Here is a 26868-nt window from a genome sequence, read left to right as displayed (position 1 = left end):
CCTGTCATAGAAAGGATATTATTAAACTAGAAAGAGTGCAGGAAAGATTTACTAGGATGCTACTGGGACTTGATGGTTTGAATTATAAGGAGAGGCTGGATAGACTGGGACTTTTTTCTCTGGAGCGTAGAAGGTTGAGAGGTGATCTTATAGAGGTCTATAAAATAATGAGGGGCACAGATCAGCTAGATAGTCAATATCTTTTCCCAAAGGTAGGGGAGCCTAAAACTAGAGGGCATAGGTTTAAGGTGAGAGGGGAGAGATACAAAAGTGTCCAGAGGGGCAATTTTTTCAGAGGGTGGTGAGTATCTGGAACAAGCTGCCAGAGGTGGATGCGATTTTGTCTTTTAAAAAGCATTTGGAGAGTTACATGGGTATGATGGGTATAGAGGGATATGGGCCAAATGCGGGCAACTGGGATTCGCTTAGGGGTTTAAAAGAAAAGGGCGGCATTGACAAATTGGGTCGAAGGGCCTGTTTCCATGCTGTAAACCTCTGAGGAAAATAAATAACTTCGGAGGGGGAAGAGTTTTGCTCGTATGCTGTTTACTGTCCTCACCAAGCAGAAAAGACCAGGAAGGAGCTTCCTAACATTTCAGCCAACTTGAGAAGGCCAAGAACAGAGAGAAAAGAGACTAATGCAAACAAATAGACAAGAGACTGTCACCTTCAGTGTAGAGATCAACTAAATCTGCTCGTCTACTCTCCAGGATTGGTAAACTGCTCTCACCTGTCATGGGTTGTATGCTGTTTATCCTGTGTTCCCAGCAACCAATTTAAAGGTTTTGCTAGACAAATCGGCACCCTGCAAAACAGAGCTGAATTCTAAACATACCCCTTACAAGAAACATGATAGGCACACATTTCTTAAAGACTCACTTCCCATCAAGATATTTGTCTCAATTCCCATTAGTCTTTTACCTGATCATAGTTTAGGATTCTTTGGGATTTCTTTCCCAATGAAAGAGACTGGGATTGCAATTTAAATGTGTTTTTGATATTTTGGGCAGTAATTTGCCTCAAAGGAAATAATTTCTTCACCAGCCATAAGGATACAAAGCGATTTAATTGTAGAATTGTTAAGTCTGCAAGATGCTAAGCATAGATCTTTTATTTGGGAGATGATTAGCATTTGAGTTGACAATTCCATTTGTGTTGATTTTCACCATTCAACCTGATTACATAACTGCTGCTGAGGCGAAGTTGTTCCTGAGCTACATTAATGATGAAGGCAATGCAGAATATTTAAAAGTGAATGGAACAGAAATTAAAAATGTAACCCAAATCAAATGAGCCAGATACTGAGTTGGCATGTTAACAAGTTGAAGACGAGGGGAGTGAGCATTCTAGTTCAGAAAGTGAGCCCGAGTTACAGAAAGAATGAGAACAATGTAGATTAGAAGAGGAAACTGCACGAATTTGAAGCTGATAAGAAGAGACTGAGAAACTTGCAAGGTGAGGCAGAGATCTTAAACTGATGCATTTGTTGAGAAATGTCTGTGAAGCTCAAGCTCGTGGCGGCTTGGCCTAGAAAGTGAACATGTAACTACTAATAGGGTTTTTGCCATTTATTGAAGATCAATTTCTGGTAGTAGTTCTCGATGATTTAAGAACCAGGTTACATGATCAGAGTGTAAAAATGTCAAACTTTAATTGCTGGATTGGCAGTTGTTCTGCACAGAATATGGTTGCACAGAATGTGATTGACTGTGAATTGCCCTCTGAAATGGGCAAGCCACCAGTTATATTAGCGTTTCAAGAAGGCAGTTCACAACCACCTTCTCGAGGGCAACTCTGGATGGGCAATAAATGGAAACTAGAAGCAGAAGTAGGCCATTTGGCCCTTAGATCCTGCACCGCTGTTCATTTTGATCATTTTTGATCATCGAATTCAATATCCCGATTTTCACCCCCCCGCCCCATCCCTTGTTCCCTTTAGCCCCTAGAGCCAAATCTATTTTTTTTTTCTTGAAATCAGGCAATGTTTTGGCCTCAATTACATTCTGTGGTAGTGAATTCCACACACTCACCACCTTCTGGGTGACGGAATTTCTCCTCACCTCAGTCCTAAAAGGTTTACTCCTTATCCTCAAACTATGGCCCCTAGTTCTGGACTTCCCCACCACTGGGAACATTGTTTCTGAATGTACCCTGTTAAAATTTTATATGCTTCAATGAGATCCCCTCTCACTCTTCTAAACTCAAGTAAATATAATCCTAATCGACTTGGTCTTTCCTCATATGCCATCGCAGGAGTCAGACTGGTAAACCTTCGCTGTACTCACTCTATAGCAAGGACACCCTTCCTCAGATAAGGATACCAAAACTGCACACAATACTCCAGGTGTGGCCTCACCAACATTTGCAACATACATTTGCAGCCAAATATCTCTATACTCAAATCCTCTCGCTGTGAAGGCCAACATACCATTTGCCGCCTTTACTGCCTGCTGTACCTGCGTGCTTACTTTCAGTGACTGATGCACGAAGACACCAAGGTCTCGCTGAATATCTCAATTTGCACCCATTCAAATAATAATCTGACTCCCTATTATTGCTACCAAAATGGATAACTTCACACTTATCCACATTATATGGCATCTGGCATGTACATATCACACACTGAACCTGTCCAAGTCATGCTGAAGCATCTCTGCATTCTCCTCACAGGTCACCCTCCCATCCAACTTTGTATCATCTACAAATTTGGAGATTATACATTCAGTTCCCTCTTCAAAATCATTAATAGATAATGTGAACAGTTGGGGTCCTAGCACAAGTCCCTGCGGAACCCCGCTCGTCACTGCCAATCAGAAAATGACCCATTTATGCCAACTTTGCTTCCTATCTGCTAACCAGCTTTCTATCCATCTCAAGACATTACCTGCAATCCCATGTGCTTTAACTTTACATAGTAGTCTGTTATGTGAGACCTTGTTGAAAGCCTCTGAAGGTCTAAATAAACCACATTCACTGGTTCTTCTCGGTCAACTCTACTAGTTACATCCTCAAAGAATTCCAATAGATTCATCAAGCATGACTTCCCTTTTGTAAATCCATGCTCACTGTTTGATTATACCGCTGCCATCCAAATGCCGAGTTATGAAATCCTTGATAATGGACTCTAGCAACTTCCCCGGTACCGATGTCAGGCTCACCGGTCTATAGTTCTCTGTTTTCTCTCCATTCCCTTTTTTCAGATAAAGCTCGGCACAACATCGTGGGCCGAAGGGCCTGTTCTGTGCTGTACTGTTCTATGAATAGTGGGCTTACATAAACTACCCTCCAATCTGTAGGAACCAGTCCAGAGTCCTAAGAATTTTGGAAAATAACCAGCAATGGATCTACTATTTCCAGGGCCACTTAAGTATTCTGGGATGAAGATTATCAGGACCTGGAGATTTATCCACCTTCAATCCCATCAATTTCCCCAAAACCATTTCTCTACTTATGATGATTTCTTTGAGCTCCTCACGAAAATTTGTTTCTCTCAGAACCCCTGGTACATTGCTTCAGTTTTCACAAAGAAAGACATGAATAAAGTACATAATTCCTCGGCCATTTGTTTATTCCCCGTTGTGAATTCTCCCGTTTCTGACTGTAAGGGGTTTTCATACATTTTTGGCAATCTTTTTCTCTTTACATTTGAACAGAAACATTTACAGTCAGTTTTGATCTTGCCCACTAGCTTACTTTCACAGTCTATTTTTCCTTCCATAATCAATCCTTTGATCCTCCTTTGTGACGCCCATGTACCACAAATGAATTTTTTAAAAAGCTTGCTCGTCATTCATGTCTGGTTATTCAGTAGCTATATTTATGTTCACAATATTTCTGTGATCTGAATCTTTTGGGGCTTCTTAAGAATCGATATAGGCATTCAAAGTCAGTCAAGCAAGGCACTGAAAGCTACACTAAGGGCTCAGGCAGAAGCAGGCTAGAATGTCTTGCTCTGGATAGGGAGTTAGGGTTTATACTTCAAGTGAAAGGTTCACCAAGTTGGTGCAGAATAAGTACAGAAACCCTGGAAAAAATTTAAGGTGCAGAAAGAAGCCATTCAGCCCATCGTGAATGTGTTGGCCAAAAAGAACAAAGAAACTAGCCACTCATTTTAATCCCATTTTCCAGCACCTGGTCTTGTAGCCTTGCAGGTTACAGCACTTCAGACACAGATTCAGGTACCTTTGAAATGAATTAAGCATTTCAACCTCAACCACCAATTTAGGCAGTGCCTTACAGGTACCCACCATCCTCTGGGTGGAAAAGTTTTTCCTTATGTCTCCTCTAGTCTTTCTACAAATCACCTTAAATCTATGCCCTTTGACCCCTCTGCTACAGGCAAGTATGTTGTTTCAATATGTACCATGCGCAAACGAAGGTTGGACTGATAATGCTGTCATTTTCATCATGTTTCCTATGTTTCACCAGTTGTGAAATAAAGCAGCTCATGAATTAAACAAATTAACGGCCAGTGTTGATGCAGGCCATCTTCAGAAAGGTTAATGGAATACAAAAAGCAATTACTGCAGCTGCTGTACTTCTGAAAGATGAGGATGAAATGCTGAAAACGCACAGCAGGTCAATTATATAGTTTCTGATATAAAACTGGAAGGTATTGCTGTTGAACAGCAACTAAAATCGGAACAAAGCAAAAAGAAAGCATCTGTAGGATCAGCGTAGCCTAGTCTTTTGTGTTTTTCCTTTTTAAAATGGTGTTTATCATGCCTAAATCCTGAATTTTTCTGTCTCCATTCATACTGCTTGTCCTGCTGACTAATTTTATTTTTGTTTGAAGAATACCTGTGCTCAAGACATGACGGCTTAGTCAATATTACAAAGAAATTTTATTATTAAACTCCTTACATCTGGCTACCATATTCAGTAGATATATTAGTTTTCATCTTTAAAAGAACAAAACCAAACAGGTTACTGAAGGGACTTGCACCATTGAACCCGAGTGTTTACATGTGACATTCTTGAATTCATATCCACCTCATAGAGTCAAAGAGGTTTACAGCATGGAAACAGGCCCTTTGGCCCAACTTGTCCATGCCGTCCTTTTTCAAAACCCCTAAGCTAATCCCAATTGTCCGCATTTAGAAAAATTCAGGATTTAGGCATGATATTTTAAAAATTTTAAAACCATTTTAAAAAGGAAAAACACAAAAGACTAGGCTACGCTGATCCTACATATGCTTTCTTTTTGCTTTGTTCCGATTTTAGTTGCTGTTCATTTGGCTCATGTCCCACTATACCCATCGTACCCATGTAACTATCTAAATGCTTTTTAAAAGAGAAAATTATACCCGCCTCTACTACTACCTCTGGCAGCTTGTTCCAGACACTCACCATCCTCTGTGTGAAAAAATTGCCCCCCTGGACACTTTTGTATCTCTCTCCTCTCACTTTAAACCTGTGCCCTCTAGTTTTAGACTCCCCTGTCTTTGGGAAAAGATATTGACTATCTACCTTGTTTATGCCCCTCATTATTTTATAGACCTCTATGAGGTCACCCCTCAGCCTCCTACGCTCCAGAGAAAAAAGTCCCAGTCTATTCGGCCTCTCTTTATAACTCAATCCATCAAGTCCCAGTAGCATCCTAGTAAATCTTTTCTGCACTCTTTCTAGTTTAATAATATCCTTTCCATAATAGGGTGACCAGAATTGCACACAGCATTCCAAGTGTGGCCTTACCAATGTCTTGTACAACTTTAACAAGACGTCCCAACTCCTGTATTCAGTGTTCTGACCGATGAAACCAAGCATGCCGAATGCTTTCCTCACCACTCTGTCCACCTGTGACTCCACTTTCAAGGAGCTATGAACATGTACACCTAGATCTCTTTGTTCTGTAACTCTCCCCAACGCCCTACCATTAATTAAGTCCTGCCCTGGTTCAATCTACCAAAATGCATTTGTCTAAATTAAACTCCATCTGCCATTCGTCAGCCCACTGGCCCAATTGATCAAAATCCCTCATCAAATATAAATACTATTTCCTTCATAAATAGTTCCATTACAAAAATTCAATTTGTCAAGCATGACCAGCTATCTTCAAAATATTGACCCAGCTCCTGACCAGCTCTTAGCTAAATTTTCACTAATTTCACTCTGAAATGTAGGTTCTAGAAACCTTTATGCAGCTAAGGTAGGAGAGTATCTGACCCCATATTTATTCTTACATAGTGTACTTCCAACCTCATAAAATCATCCTCCATTGCTTGGTACAACCCAGACAGATCATAGCCAAGTACCTTCAATAAAGCCACCACCTATTGTGATTATGGTCTTCAGTTAATGAGACAGTCTGTTAAGTTCTCCTGCTTGTGCCAAAGACCACTGCCATGTGAATCTCTATGATATGATTTAACATGCACAGTATCTCAATATATGGTATTCTATTGGTATCAATGAAGCATCATTTATCACTTGTGTTAGTTTTCATGATGTGGTTAAAGTACTCTTGTGATGTTTTGGACTTTAGAAAGCAGAAGAGTAAACATTCTCACAGACAATTATAGTTTTAACTATAAACTATCGAACTGATTTATTAAAAGAAACATTGATGGTAGCAATAGACAGAATTATTAAATTATTTTTCAGGACCTTAGATCGTACAAAAAAGCACGTGCAATACATTTCTAACTATTGCTGATTTAAATCTTGTCCATGTGTATTTGTAAAGACCTATAGATCTACACAAGCTCACTTCCACAATGAACTTCCTGAGTCTGTTCTTACCACAACCTCTTTTCTGCATCACCCCTCTCTTAAATCTTCCCTTAATTTGAAATTTTGTCCCCTCAGTACTATTTACTAACATTGTATTTTGAGTCCAACTTTTGTGATTACTAGTTTAAACTTCCACCTGTAGTTTTGGTACCAAGGGACATTTGTGTCAGTTTGGCTCTAATTTTTGTGTGAAAACCGGATTTTCCATGTGGCACCAGAGCCAAAATTATTTTTTTCTGAAGGTAGAGTTGTAATTATTAAGCTCCATGTGCACTGGTACAAGTTCCTAAGCAGTTGTGTTAAAACATCTTATTGAGAAAATAGCAGCTACTACAAGCCTGATGATGAGAAATTGGAAAGTTGAAATAAGAAGAAAAACTGCTGAAATATATGCCATCAGTCAAAACTCGTCAGGAGAAATGAAGGATTCACCATTTGTTGTTTGGGCTCTCTTACATGTGGTACTTTGACCACGCCATTGGCCATTACCAATTTGCTGTCCATTTCAGCATTCATCACCTGAATAATTAGGTGATGTGTGCGTGCGTGTGCAGCAAAAAGAACATTTTCCAGTGGTCTTCTATTCCATGGGTATTGTAAGATTTAAATGTTTTTACTTTCTTTGAACCAGCAAAAACATGTTTCATGTGTATTTTCAGATTTCTTCTTGCCGCTGGATGGCACTGTGTAACCAGCTTGAATACTGAATTTCAGTCAGTTCCAACCATTTAATGTTCAAGCCTGGCAGGAAAAGAAAATTGGAACTTGAATCCTGTCAGTGGTTATAGTTGTTCACAAAGCTTCATCTGATTCCTACCAGCACTATTTGTGGACACAGCACTAATGTTGGTATATTTTTAGATAGAGGAAGAGAATCAATGCACCACTTAAGAGGTATCCAGGCTGGTGACTTAATGGCAATACGAAAACCTAGGCTGTTACTTGCTATCATAACTATTCACCTGAGTATTTTTAACTAACTGGGACATAGTTAATTCACATGCTTATGGTTTTAAAATGTTAAATTTAAGAACCAACCCCTGGCCTTCTCAAAACTAACACTTGTGTTTTCCCCCTCTAGTAATGTTACAGCCATTTGACTATGACCCCAATGAGAAAAGCAAACACAAATTTATGGTACAGACAGTCTATGCTCCTCCTGGCGTTGCAGACATGGAAGCAGTAGTAAGTATTACATTTTATCAAAAAGACTTGAGAGCAAAATTATTTACCGCATTCTCTACAGTGGCCAACACTACTGATTCTGTGATTTGTAAAACCTATTTTATTTAAAGTAGCTTGCTTCGCTTCTGTTTTGAGTACCTATAAAGTTTTGCTGATTATATTTGGTGATTTACTTCTACAAATTCTCCCCAAATTTAAGCCTGTAACGCTGCTTGTAAGTATTCTGTAGCTTCCAGCTAGCTCACTAGATGGAGCGTTTAACAAAAACTGATGGCCTTGTCCATTCCCAGCCTCTCAGCTGAAGTATGTTTCAACATATGTCATATCTATGTTCTTGTTAAATTCATGTCATTTCTAATTTTATTTGTCAAGGTCGCCCTGAATGCTAAATCTGCTCTGATAATCAATCAATGCTTGTAACAATGTTAGAATTAACTTTCTCTCAGTAATGGCAATGAAGATGGATTCATTTTTAGTTTCATTTATCGTTGTTCAGAGGATCTTTTGTTGTTTTCTATTGCTAAGCCACTTTTTAACACAGCTAGTTAATTTATCATTCATGATGTTTAATGGTCTTTTAAAAGACTCAAAAGTACACATTTAATAGAAGAAAATTCAGCTAAATCACTGGATTACTATCAATCAATTTCTGGAGTTCAAAAAATTCCAGCCAATCTATGTTGTGACTCTGGAGAACGTTAATTTTTTGTCGAGTGTTCTGTAGCATTCCTAAAAAAGTATCCCAGGTGTTTTCCTGCACAAAAAGTTTTTGTCTCATCAATTTGACATTTTAGGTTCATTCTGTTAAAGGTTAAGGATGGCAATTCCAATTTTCCTATCCTTAGATTGATCCATTTATTTATCAAAGCATCAAAATATCAATCGTAACTTAATATTGTTTACTTCGTAACTTTCTTGGTTGCATCCTCAGGTTTTGTGTTTTTTTCCTACTTATGATAGAAGCATTATGTAATTGTCATCAATGTCTGAACTAAAAGAACAAGTTGAGAATCAATCTTCATGTGAAAACTGATTTAAGGAAGGCACTTAAGAAGATGGCTTGGTCACTGAGTAATGTTACCAAGCTCAACTGTTTAATGCGTAGCACTGTCATCCCCTCCATAGCTAAACAATTTTTGGATTCCTTCTGATGATGTCCACAGCCTAATGAACAATTTTGCTCATTCTCCTAGTCCTGAGTATTTATCCCTTGGTATCTTTCAATATCATTACCAATGCATCACACAGATTATGGCTGAAAAGTTTGCTATGTATGCTGCTCTGTTGAATGATTTCTTGCTCACAGGATGGTGTCCATTTTCAGGGATCATAATCCCAAAATTACTGGACCTTTTAATCCTTATGACTAGCCCTGGGGCTTTTCCAGGAACATATTACTATCAAGCTATGCTGCTCTCGTTAATCTACGTAAATGTTGTGTTTGTCATCTTTTCCATTTAACCCAAGCAGGTGACTTTGGTGTCAAAACTCTAATTTCAACATCTAATATCACAGTGGAATTCATGGCAAGTTTCAGCTGTGTATATGGCTTCTGTATTCTACTGGTCAGTTTTGAGAAATGGTCACCCCAGAGACAAAAAGGCTGCTTTTCACCTGGGACTGGAATTAAGTTGGCAGGAGAAATAAGTGACGGACAACTTTTGGAGTATAAGATCCTGGCTATTTTAACTGGGTTTGCAATACATTCCAATATTTTCTCCTGCTTGAAACTTGCGAAAGTAATTACAGTACTTGTGGTGGGAGTCAAAATTCAGGGGTTGGTTGGTCAGGCTACCGCTAAGGACCCATTGATATGACCACTAGGAAACACTAGGATGGAATGGGGACTCTCTATGGGGAGGGAAAGTATCCTTGAGTATGGGGGAGCACTCCTGAGGAAGGATCGTTAATCAGTATGTTCTATAAGTCTTGCATGTCATGCTTTTGTTTGCTTCCCCATTTGCTATTCCCTCAATCTAACTGTGATAGCCTAAGCAACAACTTAGCGGTGTTTATTCTGCAGTCTTCCCAAGTTATGGATGATTATGTCCTGATATTAGATATGATCAGTAAGTGAGAAATGTAACTTTGTTCCATGGCATGTTGCAAACCACCTCGAAATTGGGCAGTCCTGAGAACCAGGGGGAGTGATGACAAGCACACCGAAAATATTTAAAGGGATATTCAATTTACTTGGCATGTACGTTCTCTTAGTTGATTGGTTCATGGGTTCTGAGCATCACTAGAAAGGCCAGCATTTATTATCCATCGTTAATTGCCCTTAAGAAAAGATAGTAAGTCACCTTGAAGCGCAACAGTCCTTGTAGTATATGCATATCAATGGTGTAGTTAAGTAGAGATTTCCAAGATTTTCACTAGCCACAGTGAAGGAACGGCAATATATCCCCAAGTCAAGATATTGTGTGTCTTGGAAAGGAACTTGCAGGTGGTGCTGTTCCTGTGTTTCTGCTACCCATATGCTTCTAGGTGGTAGATGTCATGGGTACGGAAGGTGTTATCAAAGTAGTCTTTGCAAGTTGCTGCAGTGCATCTTGTAGATGGTACACACTGCTGTATCTATAAAGCATGCTACTTTTCTCCTGGATGATGTTGAGCTTCTTGATACTGGAGATGTACTTATCCAGACAGGTGGAGAGTATTCCACCTCACTTCTGACTTGTGCATTGTTGATGGTAGGCAGGCTTTGGTGAGTCAAGTGGAGTTACTTGCTGCAGCATTCCCAGCCTCTTACTGGCTCTTGTAGCCATATATTTGTATGACTGGTCCAATTAAGTTTCAAGTCAGTGGTAAACCTGAGGAAGTTGAACATACATAGAAAAAAGAAGCAAGAGTAGGCCGTTCAGCCTTTTGAGCCTACTCCACAACCCATGGCTGATCATTAAATTCAATACCCTGATCCCCTCTCACTCTTCTAAACTCCAGTGAATGTTATCCTAACCGACTTAATCTTTCCTCGTATGATAGCCCTGCCATCCCAGACATCAGCCTGGTAAATCCTTCACTGCGCTTCCTCTATAGCAAGCACATCCTCCTTCAGATAAGGACACCAAAACTGCACACGATATTCCAATCCCCAATACAGTTGTAATAAAACATCTCTATTATGCTCAAATCCTCTCGCAATTAAGGCCAGTGTACCATTTGCCGCCTTTACTGTCTGCTGTACCTGCACACTTATTTTCGGCGACTGATGCACGAGGACACCAAGATCTTGCTGAGTCTCCACCTCTCTGTTTATACCCATTCAAATCATCATCTGTCTTTCTATTTTTGCTACCAAGTGGATAACCTCACATTTATCCACATCATACTGCATCTGCCATGCATAAGCCTGTTCAAATCATGCTGAAGCATCTATGCATCCTCCTCGCAGTTCACCCTCCTGCCCAATTTTATATTGATCCCTCCTCCAAATCATGAATATATGCTGTGAACAGTTGAGGTTCTAGCACAGATCCCTGCAGTAGCCCACTAGTCACAGTCTGCCAATTGGAAAAAGACGCATTTATTCCAAGTCTTTGCTCCCTGTCTGCTAACCAGCTTTCTATCCATATCAAGATGCTACTTGCAATCCCATGTGCTTTAACTTTACGTAATAATCTGCTATATGAGGCCTTGTCGAAAGCCTTCAGAAAGCCCTAAATAAACCACATCCACTTGTTTTCCCTGGTCAACTCTGCTTGTTACATCTTCAAAGAATTCCAGTAAATTTGTCAAGCATGATTTCCCTTTCATAAATCCATGCTGACCTTGTCTGATCATATTACTGCTTTCCAAATGTTGTGCTATGAAATCCTTGGTGGCTCTAGCAACTGACATTGGGCTCACTGGTCTATAGTTCCCTGTTTTCTCTCGATCTCCCTTTCTGAATAGTGAGCTAGCATTACCTACTCTCCAATCTAGGAGCAATTCCAGAGTCCAAAGAATTTTGGAAATGACCACCAATGAATCCACTATTTCCGTTGCCACTTGAGTATTCTGGGATGAAGATTATCCTGGAGATTTATCCACCTACAATCCCATTAATTTCCCCCAAACCATTTTGCTGCTAATACTGGTTTCCTTCAGCTCCTCACTAAAACATTTGTTTCTCAGAACTTCCAGTACATTATTCATGTCTTTCTTTGTGAAGACAAGCAAAGTACGAATTTAGTTCCTCAGCCATTTCTTTGTTTCCCGCTATTAATTCTCCTGTTTCTGACTGTAAGGGGCCTACATTTGTAACATACCTATTGAAAGTTATATCGTCAGTTTTTACCACTAGCTAGCTTTCATACGGTGTTTTCCCCATCTTAATCAATTCCTTGGTCCATCTTTGCTGAATCTTAAACTGCTGCCAATCCTCAGATTTATTGCTTTTTCTTGCCAATTTGTATGCTTCTTCTTTGAATCTAATACTGTCTCTAGTTTCTCTTGTAAGCCATGGTTTGGTCAGTTCCCATTTCATTCTTGCACCAAATAGGATTAAACAACTTTTGGAGTACATCTATTTGTCCTTTTGAATGCCTGTCATTGCCTGTGCACTGTCCTTCCTTTAGTAATGTTTCCCAGTACATCATAGCCAACTCGTGCTTCATACCATCATAGTTACCTAGATCGTAGCAGATTTGATGATGGGGTTGCTGTTGAACATCTCTTTTGCTGGAGATGGTCATTTCCTGGCACTCGTCCAGTATGAATATCACTTGCTATGCCTAAGCTGAAGCCTGAATATTGTGTAGGCCTTGCTACATACGGACAAAAAACTACTTCATTATCTGAGCAGTCACAATTGGAACTGAATATCCTGCAGTCATCAGTGAACATTCCTTTTCTGACCTAATGATGGAGGGAAGGTCATTGAGGTTGATTGGGCCTAGGACACTATCCTGAGGAACTCCTGCAACAAGATTCCGGGGATGAGGTAATTGGTCTCCCAACAAACACAACCAACTTCTTTTATGCTTGGTGTGACTCTAACCAGTGAGGAGGTTACCCCCAATTCACAAGAGTGTAAAAAAATAGGAGCAGGAATAGACAATGTGGCCTCTCACCATAGGACAACCCCATCATCATGGGGGCCAATTATTTAGTGAAACTTCGCTGTTCCATCTCGAATTTAACTATATCTTCTTAAACATGATATGATCTCAATTGGTGTTACTACTGGATGGGAAGGGCCCAGAATGGAACCCTGGCTCAAAAGACTGTAACTTTACTTTTTTTTTTGAAAGCGTAGATGAACAGAATCACAGGACTGCCAATTAGCTTTTAAACAACAAAAAAATTAATGAACATTCAAAGTTTGACTAAAATACGATACCTTGTACCGACGCCTCTGTAATGGCAGTTGCATCTGAATCATTTACCTCACTAATTCATCTATTGCAGTTGGTTCATGCATTCAGTTTTTAAAAAAAATTCTAATTTCACTTATTTTGCTTCTATTCCTTGCAATGACCTTATTCGTTGGTGTACAATTTTTGTTAACACTGTCCCTTCCTGCTTCTCTTTACCCACATTTTTATACTGCTCCAAAGCCTCAACCTTTTTCTTTGGATTTCTAAATCGCCCTTCATCAGAATCCTCATTCCCCACTGTTAGTTTCAGGCTCTGTCCACGGCTTTGTCTCATTCCCAATGACTTAAATTTTGCTTACGATGCTTGATGACACAGTCGGTCAAACGCAAACTTCATGTTGACCATTTTCTCTCACCCCATCTTCCGACTGCTCCCTGTAGACTAGGCTGCGGATCCCCGAGGTAAGTTAGTTTTTATACTCTGTGCTGCTGTGCTCCACCTTCTGACTGGTCTCTGCAGACTAGGCCAATTAGATTTCTGGATTAGATTTATCCTTTTTGTTTTGCAAACAGGACATACCTGGATAATTTTCCACATTGTTAGGTAGATGCCAGTATTGTAACTGTACTGTTGCTTGGTTAGGAGCGCAGCTAGTTGTGGAGCACAACTTTCAATGCCCACGGCCACTTCAAAATGAGGATGGAGATCTCAACGTAGGATTCTGTTGCTTTGTAGTAACTTGAGAAACTTCGAGCTGTGTAGCCAGATGTGGCACAGTACATCCAATGTTGCGAAAACCCGATATTACACTGAGAATATATCCAGTTAGTTTTTAATAACTTCTGTGTCAGGAAAGAGTTGCACAATACCACCTTGAAGTCAAATTGGCACTAAAACGGGGAATATGGGTTTAATATTCCAATTATTCTTACATAGTTGTAGTTTTCACATATTCTATTACTTGGTTCATGATGAACTAAATATTTATTAAGGGTTAGAAAGATTAAATGAAAGGAAGGTATTTCCGGTGGCTGATGGGTTGATAACCAGAGGGAACAAATTTAAGAAGAGGCAATATGAGGAAAAACCTTTTCAGTGTGTTGGCTGGGATTTGTACTGCCTGTCCGGGTCAAGGGCACAGATTCTTAACAAAATTGGATAAATACCTCAAGGAGAAATAATTCTAGGGCTATGGGGCAAGGGCTAGGAAATGGAACCAACTGGATTGTTTGTTGAAAGAGCTGGCACAGGCTTGCTGTGATGAATGACTTCCATTTGTGCTGTATAATTGTATGATTCATTGAAAGGTATTCTTGCAGCCTTTAAGTCTTTTTCTTTTGCGGAGTGCATGAGTGATTTAAAGAAAAAAATAACTGTGTGGCCCTTTTAAAGTTTTTTGCCTCTGGTAATTTAAAAAGGCCATACGCAGCCTGTGTGGACACCTTTGGATTACTGTGCACCCGTGCAGCTACAGCATTGCTTGTAGCCCATTGCCTGCATGTTGGTGATAAATTCTACTATGGGAACATAAATAGTTGTGCAGACTCATGACAAATTTGTACAAAATCTAAAAACCTGTCATGCTGATTTGAACCCAAGGTTTTTGAGATCTATTTCATATTTAACAAACTGGGCAGTACTTCTCTAGTGTAGTTTAACCATAATTTAACAAGAAAACGTGAAGCTCACTTAATTTGTTTTGTAATTGTTTCATGCTAAAAAGCTACTGTTTGTATTAGACGAGGCATTTCTTTCATCAGTTTCCTAAATTCAGAAAGTATAATTCTTGATTTGTAAACATAACTTTACCAAACTGCAGTCTGGAATTCCTCATTCACTGCTGTACTTTCTGGGATGAGATTCTCCAGATATTTGGCAGATTTCCACTTTAACAATAGAGTGGCCTTTATTTTTGTTTTCATTTTGACCTAAAGCCTGTGCAATGCACTGTTGAACTATTTTCATTAGTTTGCATGCCAAGTGTACTTTGGGATAGGCTGTTGAATCGTTGGTGTTGGTCACTGTTGGTGCTCTGGTCTCGATTGACAAATTTTGCATATTTCCTATGTCTGAGTGGAAGTTATTTACACACATTGTTTGATTTCCTCAGTGGAAAGATGCAAAGCCTGACGATCTCATGGACTCTAAACTCAGATGTGTCTTTGAATTGCCTGTTGACAATGAGAAATCGGTAAGCAGTGAGATGGAACAATTATTTTTACTTGTTACTTTTGGCATAGATGCATTTTTTCATCTTGCACAGATAACATTATTTGATTGCAGAATACAAGATGTTGTGAATTTCTAGTTATAGTTGTTTTATTTAACACAAATATGGTTAGCCCTTGATTGTTCTCAAGGGTTGGACACCAAATGCTGCCTTGCCAGCAACGCCCACATCCCATGAACGGTTAAACAAAAAATTTGAATCGTATTTTGCCTTTTGCTCCCTGAATATTCTTAGAACGTTTTTGAGAAATGAGTGAATTATTCAAATACATAGCGTATTTTAAAATCAAGTTACGTTTTTCATCTATCGTATTTCTCATTTTTGTATCCTTTGAAAATGTAGAAACTTAATACTTTTTTAATTGAAGTAATAATGGTCCCAAAACAAGCTGTTCGGGAATTCTGTCAGATTATCTCCACCCAGTTTTAAATCAAATGTCTGTGCAGTATTAAGGCTTCTAATCCATTATTCTTCCTCTTAGACATTATATGTGAACGTGGGAAGAAATTTTTCTTGAGTTTCTATTGTTCTACCAATTGTTATTATGTCCGATCAACTTTTTCCAGAGAAACATTCACTTCCTCAAAGTATTTCTTTTTAAAATATACTTTTGAATGACTTGTTTTTGGATATCTTTGTAAAAATATATGATTTGAAAATGGTTATTGTGATATAAAATTTTGCAACATTTTTTGTAACAGACTTGGGTCGTTGGTAAAGATTAAACCAGGAATAGCCAAAGACCACATTTTCCCTTCAAGAAAATGAATAAGAAAACAAACATGCATCGTCTACTAAAGCATTCACTTGACTTATCAGTCTGAGAGGATGAAATCCTATATGATTCACATTCTGGCCTTTTCGCAGGCCTTAATTTGTGAGGGGCTTTCCCTGTCTTATTATCTGGGTGGCCTGTAACAATAATTAGTAATTCCCTTAATTATTTTTGCTAATTTCAGTTCTTACTGTCCTAAATTAATTAAGGGCTTTTTTTTTTATTGAGTTGGTTGTTTATGTAGTTTTTCAGATTAGATTCTCATTAGGCTAAGCGCTTGCTATGAACTATTCAGCAGAATTGCTGTGGAACATATAAACATACTCAATTGAAGATTATGGAGTTAACCTGTATTTAGTGGATAACTAAATCAGCATGGTTTCGAGATATATTTAGTAACTGTGCAAATATGATACCGGGAAAGTCTGAGGAAGTCACCTTAAAATGCTCCCATGGGGGCCTTGGAGGTCTCGACGCTTCCCAGGCCTGGAAGGACAAAATCCTAATTGTGGTGCTTGGTAGCTTTTGTTTTTATAATTGTTCGAATGGTCACAGTGTAAAACTTTCATATGCCCAGCATTGTGCTTAGTTGCAAGCCCGTTGACATCACTGAAATAGTAACTTTCTACGATTGACATAACTAATGCAGTAATGAATGCTTTCGAGGTTAACAAATGACTTGGCTTATAAGAAGGGCATGCATTTTTGTCATGAGCCATTGGGCATATGTCTGTATATATTTGTTTTTAAAAAAAAACTTTCCCCCTTCTGTAAATATGCCATTGGTAACAGTGGACAAAACTTATGTCAACTTATTGGAATATTTGAATCAAAACCAGCAGAGGAGTGTGGCATTTATCTGATAACTGTATTCTCTCAAATAATGTGTTCTTTTCTTATAGGACAAAAAATACTAAAAGGCATCTCAAAGAAAGAAATGCAAGCTCTGCTTATAAGAGTCATAAGAGAAGCTAGTTGTTATTGCATGTATCTACCTGAAGTTTTTTTTTCTATATAGCAGAACGAGATTATAGAGTGCGACCCATTAGGCAGTGGTTTAGACACCCCGTTAGATACAGCAAAGATGGATCTGCATAGCTTTGTGCACTATTATGACAGTGCCCGACCACCTCCACATGCCGTACACACACCAGGAAATGGTCTCAGGTTTCACACACCAATCCGTGGTGGCATCCGTCAGACTCCAATCAGTGGTAGCCATAGAAGTGACCTGCAGGGATTTGTATCTGCCCCAGCCAGTGACACCAAAGTGCAAAAGGTCCAGGTCTGTTCCAGTTAGCAAGTAGTTCAGTTTAGGATGAATGCAAGTATTGCAGCAAGAATCGTACAGTGGATTCCTGTTGTCACGTTTGCGGCTAATGATGGGGGGAGGGGGGCGGAGAAAAATGACTTTCACTCCGTATGTAGTTCCTCTGGCAGAAAAGCATTTGAGTTTTAATCATTATGCAATCAAAATGCAGCAGCCTTTTTTCAGATGACTGCTGCTGCAGTGCGATGGGGATTTAATTTTCTCCCATTTTGAGGGAGCTGTGAGCACTCATCTGACTGGTTGACAAAAATAATGTGAAACAAAAACTGAAGAATTGGCAAAGACAATAAGAGGAGTCCACTGTTCTTCTGGTTGCATATATGTTTGACATTTTTGCAGAAGGCGGATAGGGTTTTCTGGATTCTGAACCGTAAGCAGGCCTTTCGCTGTGCTTAACTTGGAGTCTATACTTCCTTTTAATGTGAAATATCCTTTAAACCTGTAGATGTACAGTTGTACAAAGTCAGGTGGGTGTATTCAGCAGAAAAAGTGTCAAAAACGCTGTTCATAAAAGATATTGTGGTAGGTCATCTTGATTGCTAAAAGGTAATCTAAATTTTTAAGTTATAACAAGGGAACTTTTATAATGCAAATACTTAAACTAGCATTTTCAACTGCGACTACATTTTCCCCACTAAGTTAGAAGAAAATGATTCGCAATATGCAGGCGAAGAATCATGTGACAGTTCTGCATATTTTAATGCGCCATTTAAATCTTAGAAATCTTCGAAACCCTACAGCACAGAGAAAGGCCATTCGGCCCAACGAGTCTGCACCGACCACAATCCCACCCAGACCCCCATATCCCTACATATTTACCCACTAATCCCTCTAACCTATTCATCCCAGGACACTAAGGGCAATTTTAGCATGGCCAATCAACCTAACCCGCACATCTTTGGACTGTGGGAGGAAACCGGAGCACCTGGAGGAAACCCACGCAGACACGAAGTGAATGTGCAAACTCCACACAGACAGTGACCCAAGCCGGGAATCGAACCCAGGTCCCTGGAGCTGTGAAGCAGCAGTGCTAACCACTGTGCTACTGTGCCGTTACCATGCATGTTAGTGAGATATTCCAAATTGATATTGAGGAGGTGGGGGGCACGTGTGAAGTAGGAATACAATAACTTTATCGGTGGGAGAAGATTTTTCCTTCTAAGTAGTGTTAGAGTCTGACCTAAGTAATCAGAGTATTTAAAGTAAGCCTATCCTAAATGCTAGGAATCCTTTTAAAATTACTTGCATATGAGTTCTTGCAGATGACATTGGGAAAAGCATATGTTTCACACTTCTACACTACATTTGTATATGAACAATTTTTCATAAATACATCAAGTATAATTAATGCCCCCTTTTGAAAATGTTTGCAGAATGATCTTGAAGTGAACAAATCTGCTGCGATAACGAATGCACCTAAATCAGATGGACCGGCAATACCAAAATCTGCCAGTGTTTCACTGGATGACACTGAAGTGCGGAAACTAATGGAAGAGTGCAAGAGGCTTCAAGTTGAGTTGGTGAAAATGACAGAAGAGAATCGACAGCTGAAAGTAAGCTTTAAGAACCAGTACAAAAAGCTTTGCACAATATAACACATTCATTCCTGGAGATATGTCAGGTTATTTTGGCAGAAGAATGTGGCTCTTAATCTGAGATATTAACACCAGATACTGGAACCATTCAAGCAGCTGGTACAATCAGTGAGGTGATCGGAGGTTGAATCTCCACCTGACTCTGGCATGGGGAGGGAATGAATGGAGAAAGGGAAAGGGTTCCTTCTGCGTCATACTAATGCACCTCATTTCAGGTTGATCGAGGAATGACTTTGACTGTATGTACCAAAAGGACTGACATGATCAAGCATATTGTGGAGTAATATTCCTTTTAAGAATTCAGTCTCTTCACTTGTCATCCTCTTTTTTTTTTCCCTGTTATACTTTAGCTTTCCTTCCCACATTGAGTCGAAGAATTGCTTCCACGCCCCCAGTGCTGTACTAGAGGGTGCATAATTCTAATGCATGCATTTCCATTTCCTACACCATGAATTTGTGTGATCAGTTGATTTGGCTGGGTTAGGGAAGTTCTTAGACGTTATTAGAATATGCATACAAAAACAGTTGAGTAACTTGATGTACCAGAGTTGTGTGCCACAGAATTGTAGATGCAGGCTTAAAACCTACTGTTACAAACAGCTGCGATAGCCAAGTGGTTAAGGCATCGGGCTTGAAATCCAAGAAGGGTTTTCCCGCGCAGGTTTGAGCCCTCCTTGCTGTTTATTCTCGTTAATCACTTCCCGAAGGCTGATCACTGACTAAAAGTTCCTATTAGAAATTGACTGAACTGATGGAAAAAACAATACCTGCACAAGTACACTGGTTTCATGAATGACTTTGAATGCGTCCTCCACTAAAAATACAGAAACATTACTCCCTGAAGATTATGCACAATCTGGTATTATAGTACAGATTAGTGTTTAGTTCAGAGGGTTGAACTAGTTCTCAATAATGAGCTTTCCTTGTTTCTAAAACTGCTGTGCTTTTTGCTTACCATGGCTTGACTTAATAGTCACCCTTCAGTACTTCAACTAAGCGGACATTATTCAAATGAGGCTTGATTGTGTGCTTGTAGGTTTATTAGAATGGGGCGCACCACAGCTGAGCCTGATGTTTTCACCAGCCCAGGTTAACATATGCACTTTTGGCAGTTATTGGATAATGAGAAGGACCAATAACTCTCACTATTCATCCTGCCATCCCCACTCTATGCTATTCCTATAAGCTCCAGTAATTGAGGGCAATGGTAACATTCCTGTTGCTGTCTAATGGACTCAGCTGCTATAATTTAACATTTTATAGAGCAATTTATCTTCAGTGGTTTAACAGAAGAGCAGATCTAACGGTAATTATTTTGATGGCATTTTAAAAAAAACCTGTTACTTGCTGTAATCTGTTAACTTGATTTGGTTTAGACTAACATTACCCACACCTCAAGAGTTTGCTAGTGTATTGCTATAGGGTCAGAGGCTATAAATTACAGCAGCTAACATTCATCTGCAATTAACTAGTATCGTGAAGCACCACGATAGTCAAATGAGAAAAGCATATACATAAATCCAATATTCATTGGTTGGTTACCTTTCATTGCAGTGTCTGTTAATCAGATCTCTTTAGATACGCACATTGAATTCACTTGCTTGTGCCTTGTAAAGCCTATTGTGTCTACATCACAAAATACTTCCGCCCTCCGATAAGATGAGAAAACCAGATTTTTGTTGAATCAGGCACTGTGATTTGAAAGAATTTGAGCTGTTAATCCATTTGGTATGAAAGCCAGCATATTGATTAGCATCCTCTACAAGTTATGTTTTTATACATACTCTGCCATATTTCATTCACACATTGTAGAATTGACCATGGAAAAGTCAGGATGCATAAATTAAACCAATATGAGCGTTTTTGCAAATGTGCAAATCTAAAATTGTATTCAAATCAAAGGAATACAATGCTATCAATCAGTCGAGGAACAAATAATTTGATCACAAAATAATATGATTATTCAAATGAAAGAAGCAACTCATTACAGTAGAGATTGGGCATTGTACCTCAGACCAGGAAAAAGCTGCCAAGCACTGCTGTGAGGTCCTGTCTATTTTTAAAACAAGACAGAGCTAAAAACCAGATTTGGTCACCTCTGATTTTATAGACTCGAAGGCACAGTTTGATTGCTTTCAGGGTGAAGAGGGTGTAGCAGATGTAATTTATCTGGATTTTCAAAAGGCCTTCAATATGGCTAGAAAATGTGGAGCAGGGCCAGGTGGTAGGATACGTTGCTGGATGACAGTAAATGAGTAGGAAAAATGGGTCGCTATTTGGGATGGTAGAAGTTGGGAATTGCTGTTTCTCAAGGGTCAGTGCTGGGACCACTACTTTTCACAATTTACCGTCACAATTTGTGATTTAAAAAAAACACAACTTCTAAAATTGCAGATAACAGCAATTTGGAGGGAGGTGATGTATATAGTCATTATTGAGGATGACGGCAGCAAATTTCAGGTTATGTATCAACTTGCAGGAGGAACAAATCATAAATGTAAGGGCACATTTTGATAGGAAGAACGGGGGGGGGGGGGGGGTCCACTCGTTGAAACTGTTAACACACGGGGCGGGGAAGAACAAAGGGATCTCTAAGTATAATTGCTCAGTCACTAAATGTTGTGTCACAGGTTACCAAAACCAATCGCTAGGCTTTATGCCCAAAGGGGTGGAGTTGAAAAGTAAGCAGGTTAGGCCAAGTCTGTATCAAACCTTTGGTGAGACTGCACTTGGAGTATTGCACCATATTATAAAAAAGGATATAGAGACACTGGAGAAGATGCAGGGCAGATTTACAAGGATGATGCCAGAAATGTGTAAATATACATATCTGGAAAGGATTAACAGAGTCTCTTGGGGAATAAAAAGCTGAGGTGACCAAATTAAGGTCTTTAAAATAATGAAAGGTTTTGAAGAGTAGACGGAGGGAATGTTTCCTCTTGTAGGGAAGAACAAAACTAGATGTGATCAGGATAAGATAGTTGTTAAGGAATGATATAGGGAATTCAGAAGAAACCTCTTTACCCAATGCATAGTGAGAATGTGTAGTGTGCTACCAAAGGAAGTAATCAAAGCGAATGGTATGAATTCACTTAAGGGGAAACTGGATAATCATATGAGGGAGAAGGGAAAAAATGGTTACGAATGGTAGATTTAAATGAGGAAAGATGGGAACTCAAGTGGAGCATAAACACTGGCATGGATGGTTGGGCTGAATGGCTTGTTGTTTTGTATATCCTTGGTAAATAGTCATATACCAATATTGGATCATTTAAATTTTCTATGTGCTTGGAAATTCAACTCATGACAAAAAGCTGTCTTGCAGCTCATGATGTGGCAATAAAATGCCTGGGGCTCAGTGTTCGGACTGTGGTGTCTGTTTAGAAGATTGAAAGTTCAAACCCCACTCCAGAAACTTGAGCATATAATCATCAGTGAATAGTGAACTGTTTGAGGTCTTGTCTTTTGGCTGAGATATTGAACTGAGGCCCTGCCTGCCCCCCTCAGGTGGACACAAAAGATCCCATGTTCGAAGAAATGGGACTTCGGCCTGTGTCTGGGCCAACAATTATCGCTCAATTAACATTATAAACAGATGATTTGTTCACTTTTTTTTAGTTTGTGGGAGCTTGCTGTGTCCAAATTGGCTACCACATTTCCTACGTTACAACAGTGACTACACTTAGTGTTTAATTTGTTGCAAAACATTTTGGGACCTCCTGGGATTATGAAAGTTGCTATACGTGTGTGTGTCTTTCTTCCAACAGATCAATTTCATTTCTTCCATGTCCACTCTTCAGATTCTTGAATGCATCATCACTTCCCTGGTCCCTGTCCAAACTGTAAGATTTGTGATCTAGTTTCTATCCTGCTCACTGTGCCAAGTTGGCTGTGGTCATTGTGAGAAAATAATTATTCTCCCCGTGGCTTGACTGCACTCAGTAATTTCCTGTTATTGCATTCCTCTGTTCCTGGTCATCTTGGCATCTCGCTTCTGTCTTTACTATTGAGAAGGAGAAGTTTTCAGGCACCTAGGTTCTTGAGACTCCTTTGTTGCTCTATCCCTTTAAGAACCACCTCAAATCCTATTTTTCATTCACACTCTTAAATTTTGGCCCCATCCCTTGTAGTTGATGTTTTCATGCTTACTCACCTGTAAAGTGTGGCAAAAGCACAGTATAATTGTAAAATCTTTGCTTAAATCTAGGTTCAAAAATATTTGTTGAAATTAATGCCCAAAAGAAAATAATGAAGTAGAAGGGACTCTTTCCTTCAAACTGCTAGCTCTTAGTTTTGCGGCACGGTAGCACAGTGGTTAGCACTGCTGCTTCACAGCTCCAGGGACCTGGGTTCGATTCCCGGCTTGGGTCACTGTCTGTGTGGAGTTTGCACATTCTCCTCGTGTCTGCGTGGGTTTCCTCCGGGTGCACCGGTTTCCTCCCACAATCCAAAGATGTGCGGGTTAGGTTGATTGGCCGTGCTAAAATTGCCCCTTAGTGTCTTGAGATGGGTAGGTTAGAGGGATTAGCGGGTAAGTATGTAGGGATATGGGGGTAGGGCCTGGGTGGGATTGTGGTCGGTGTAGACTTGATGGGCCGAATGGCCTCCTTCTACATTGTAGGGTTTCTATGATTTCTATGATTTTCTTTTGGAGGTTCGTATTTCGATCAAATCCAAGATCACACTAAACTGTCATTGATTTCCAACCAGTTTTACTAAACCAACAAAAATTAACAGGCTATTTATTTGGATTTAGGGTTATCCCTGCTGTTTGCAGTGAGATTTTGAAAGTTTAACATGTCTCAAATGCCAGCTGTCAATGGTTATTTGGATTTCTCAAGTTGAGTTTAGTTGTCCGGAGGTTTTTTGTTGATTTGTCGCTGGCTGGCCAGCATTTATTGCCCATCCCTAGTTGCCTGAGGGCAGTTGAGTCAAGTGCATTGCTGTGGCTCCGGCGTCACATGTAGGCCAAACCAGGTAAGGACAGCAGATTTCCTCCCCTGAAGGACATTCGTGAAACAGATGGATTTTTCTGACAATAGACAATGGTCATCAGTAGATTCTTAATTCCAGATTTTTTTTGTATTGAATTCAAATTCTGCCACCTGTTGTGGCAGGATTCAGACTCAGGTTCTCAGAACATTATCTGAGTTTCTGGATTAATAGTTCTGAATTAATAGTCTAGTGATAATACCACTACATCATCGCCTCTAGTGGAACATTTCAATTTAAATGTGGTTGCTCAAAATGTTTCTCTAACCAATTACAAAGGACCAGAAGAGTAATAATGCAAATCCAATCTTTATTATTGGCGCTGCCAAGTAGGGTGGTGGAGGCAGGCACGCTGACATCGTTTAAGACTTACCTGGATAGTCACATGAGCAGCCTGGGAATGGAGGGATACAAACGATTGGTCTAGTTGGACCAAGGAGCGGCACAGGCTTGGAGGGCCGAAGGGCCTGTTTCCTGTGCTGTACTGTTCTTTGTTCTTTGTTCAGAAATAGGATGCTGAAAATTATAAGCTTTGTTTAGAACTCTGCGCAGTAGAAAAATATACTCGTCCGATGCAGTTGAGAAACAACTAACAAAGGCAATTCACGAGGTGTTGTATCAATTTTATTTTACTGTTGGATGCATTTAATAAGGTTTATCAATATATTGTGGCATAACTGTATGAGAGCACTATAAACACTAAATTTGGTTGGCAAGAGAACGGTATTGCTGTCAATGATATTGATTTAAACAATTACAAACAATGACCGACTGATGAATGATTTGCAGATCTGACTTGGTGCTAAATCGGGAATATGTTCTTTTATAAGGACTTGCAGAGACTTTTATTTTCTAAATAGGCTCAAAATGTGAAATAGCTGGTGCTGAGACCTACAGGTATTGTTATGCATATGCTGACAAGCTGTTCCCATTTTATGATATCACTTCTCTATCTCATTTTTAAAAAAGTAATCTTTTACCTTTCTAATACAATTTTAAATCACTTGTAAGCAAAGCAGTTTGTTTCCAATTGATGGTTGAAATTGACCTGTTTTGAGACTGAGCTTTGTATGAAATGCGGGATTTTATTTTTTATAATGAAAATACAGTTCACAGTGCTGTTTCAGGTATTTGTAATTCTGTGAGCTGCAAACACATTAGTGGTAAGAGCCCAAATGGCTATTGATGCAAAATTAAATTCTCACTGTGGAATAATTAAGAATTTGAGATGCTGCTTGATGCAGTTCAATTCCATTGTAACTCTCCTGTTTTGTTCTCTTTAGGATGATGGACTGAGGCTGAGGAAGGCAGCTCAGTCAGGCAACCCAGTGTCTTCCACGTCTAGTGTTACACTCAGAGACAACGGCTCCACTGCTCTTCCCTCCCTCCTTGTTGTAATTGCAGCCATTTTCATTGGATTCTTTCTAGGGAAATTCATCTTGTAGAGGAAGCATGCAAGTTATTGAGGCCTGAAATGTTCTGTTGATCTGCCATATCATTGGTAGTATGGCTCACAGTGACCATGTTTGTGTACAGCATCTTACAGGCCTTGCCTTTAATGATCTCACGGTTAGAACACACAAATTACTTTCAGTTCTTGGATAATTGGAGTTGTACATTGTCAAAACATCAATAGCAGGTGTCTCAAGGTTTTGCATAAAGGTCCTTGGAAATAATGAGTTGTTCTCTCTGTGGTTTAATAAGAGTTGAATGAAATGTTAAGTGTCTTGTAAATGTTATTTTAATCCTTTTAAATTTTGTTACCTGTTGCTGGATTACCTCTTGAAATTCTTCATTTTATAGTCAGGTTGCTCATGCCACTTGTTTACCAGTGATGAGAGATGTACTGAAGAAAAGGTGCCTCCTTGTAAATTACACCCACTGCCCCCCCCCCAACCCCCCCATTCCTTGCTGCTGAAGGCTGACAAGTTTATCAATGCAGAGTTTCTCCCTAGCTACAGAAACATCCCCCCCGACCCCCTGTGAGGCAAATGTTGATTGAAAGCTCTCCATTCTTACCAATCCTGTCCCATGGTATTTAACGAAAATAAAATCTTTAACACGTTAAACTACTGTGTATTTTTTCTGTCTCACTTATTTTGGCAAGCATACCTCAGTTTCTTGTCATCGAGCATGTGGAATTTATGGATTTGAATGCCTTTGCTAAAATGTTACTGTTCACGCTCCCTCCTTTCTCCCCACCCTGGCAAGTCTTCACTCCATGCACTCTTCCTCAAGAAAGGTGACCTGCTACTGGTGCTGCTGTATAATCAGCTGGTGCAAGGTATACAGTAGTGGCATGAGTTGACTTGCCCTTTAGTTTTCTTCTTCACTTTCCCCAGATAAATTATGTCTCATTGTATTGGGTGACTTGGGAAGACCCTGTCTTGTACCACATGGAATAATCCAAATTGAGGCCATCGCCATCTTTTCAAACACTTGTGTTTATAAAGTCTGGTACTGACTTATAATGTATATGGTAATGGTTTTTTTTTGAAAGAATTATGTCCTTTTGTTGTTGTAGTTGGTAGAATTATTAATAATTCTACAATCTGTAAATTAAGAAATTTTATATTTTCATCTTCATCTGTCATGTTAAATTTGGATAATCTATTGTGGTACAGCTCCTGTTCATGTATAGTTAGTATATAACAAACAAAATGCACTCAATAAAGTGCCTATTGCCCTGGAACAAGCAAGAGTTGTGGTACAGTATTTGAATAGTATA

At 39.4% G+C, this 26868-nt stretch overlaps 1 protein-coding gene across 1 annotated transcript in view; it reads left to right on the top strand.

Annotated features, from left to right (window-relative positions):
• Nucleotides 1-26209, top strand: part of vapa (VAMP (vesicle-associated membrane protein)-associated protein A) — a 94382-nt gene extending 68173 nt beyond the window's left edge. Inside the window, exons 3-6 of the mRNA XM_078215729.1 lie at nt 7814-7917; nt 15329-15409; nt 18927-19106; nt 25424-26209. Of these exons, the coding sequence (XP_078071855.1) occupies nt 7814-7917; nt 15329-15409; nt 18927-19106; nt 25424-25585 (527 nt within the window). The 3' untranslated portion in view covers nt 25586-26209. The remainder of the gene's footprint in view (nt 1-7813; nt 7918-15328; nt 15410-18926; nt 19107-25423) is intronic.
• The last annotated feature ends 659 nt before the right edge of the window (nt 26210-26868 follow it).

This window comes from Mustelus asterias, chromosome 7, assembly GCF_964213995.1.
Source record: "Mustelus asterias chromosome 7, sMusAst1.hap1.1, whole genome shotgun sequence".
Classification (NCBI taxonomy): domain Eukaryota; kingdom Metazoa; phylum Chordata; class Chondrichthyes; order Carcharhiniformes; family Triakidae; genus Mustelus; species Mustelus asterias.
Note: the sequence above shows the minus strand (reverse complement) of the source record. Positions and strands in the feature narration are given on the sequence as shown.